The sequence below is a fragment of the Gavialis gangeticus genome, unplaced genomic scaffold, assembly GCF_001723915.1.
Source record: "Gavialis gangeticus isolate Ggan-Ray unplaced genomic scaffold, GavGan_comp1, whole genome shotgun sequence".
Taxonomy (NCBI): Eukaryota; Metazoa; Chordata; order Crocodylia; family Gavialidae; genus Gavialis; species Gavialis gangeticus.
Window position 1 is genome coordinate 11555309 of NW_017729000.1, and position 504 is coordinate 11555812.

A 504-nucleotide genomic window follows, 5' to 3' on the forward strand; every position below is an offset into this window, starting at 1 on the left:
CGGCGGCGACTCCGGGCGTCCGTTCCCGGGCAGGTCCCTCGCATCGCCGCCGCCTGCGCCCGCCCCGAGCCGCGCCGCAGCCTGGACGAGAAGCGGGGGACGCGCGCGGCCTCCCCCGCGTGGAATAAACACCTGCCGGCCCCGCCCCGCCGCGCCGCGCCGCCGGCCATGGACGCCTTTAAAGGGGGCATGAATTTGGAGAGGCTGCCGGAGAGCCTGCGCCCCCCGCCCGCCCACGACATGGCCTCCGGCTTCCATCTGCAGCGCGCCGCCGAGCCCCGCGACCCGCTGGACAACTCGGCCAGCGAGTCCTCCGACACCGAGGTGGCAGGTAACGCAGCCGCGGCCCCGGGCAGGGACGAGCTGCCCCGCGCTACGCACAGACGGCTCCTCCGCCGCACGCCGAGCGGGCGCGGGGCAGGTCCGAGCGGCCGCGGTCCCGATCCCGATCCGCCGCTCGCGGCGAGGAGAGAGCAGCGCCCAGGCCGGGGGCTGCACGGAGCT

General features: G+C 77.4%; 1 protein-coding gene across 1 annotated transcript in view; it reads left to right on the forward strand.

The window, feature by feature from the left end:
- The first annotated feature begins 89 nt into the window (after window positions 1-89).
- Window positions 90-504, forward strand: part of PITX1 (paired like homeodomain 1) — a 15025-nt gene continuing 14610 nt past the window's right edge. The window contains exon 1 of the mRNA XM_019506261.1: window positions 90-331. Within this exon, the coding sequence (XP_019361806.1) occupies window positions 169-331 (163 nt within the window). The 5' untranslated portion in view covers window positions 90-168. The remainder of the gene's footprint in view (window positions 332-504) is intronic.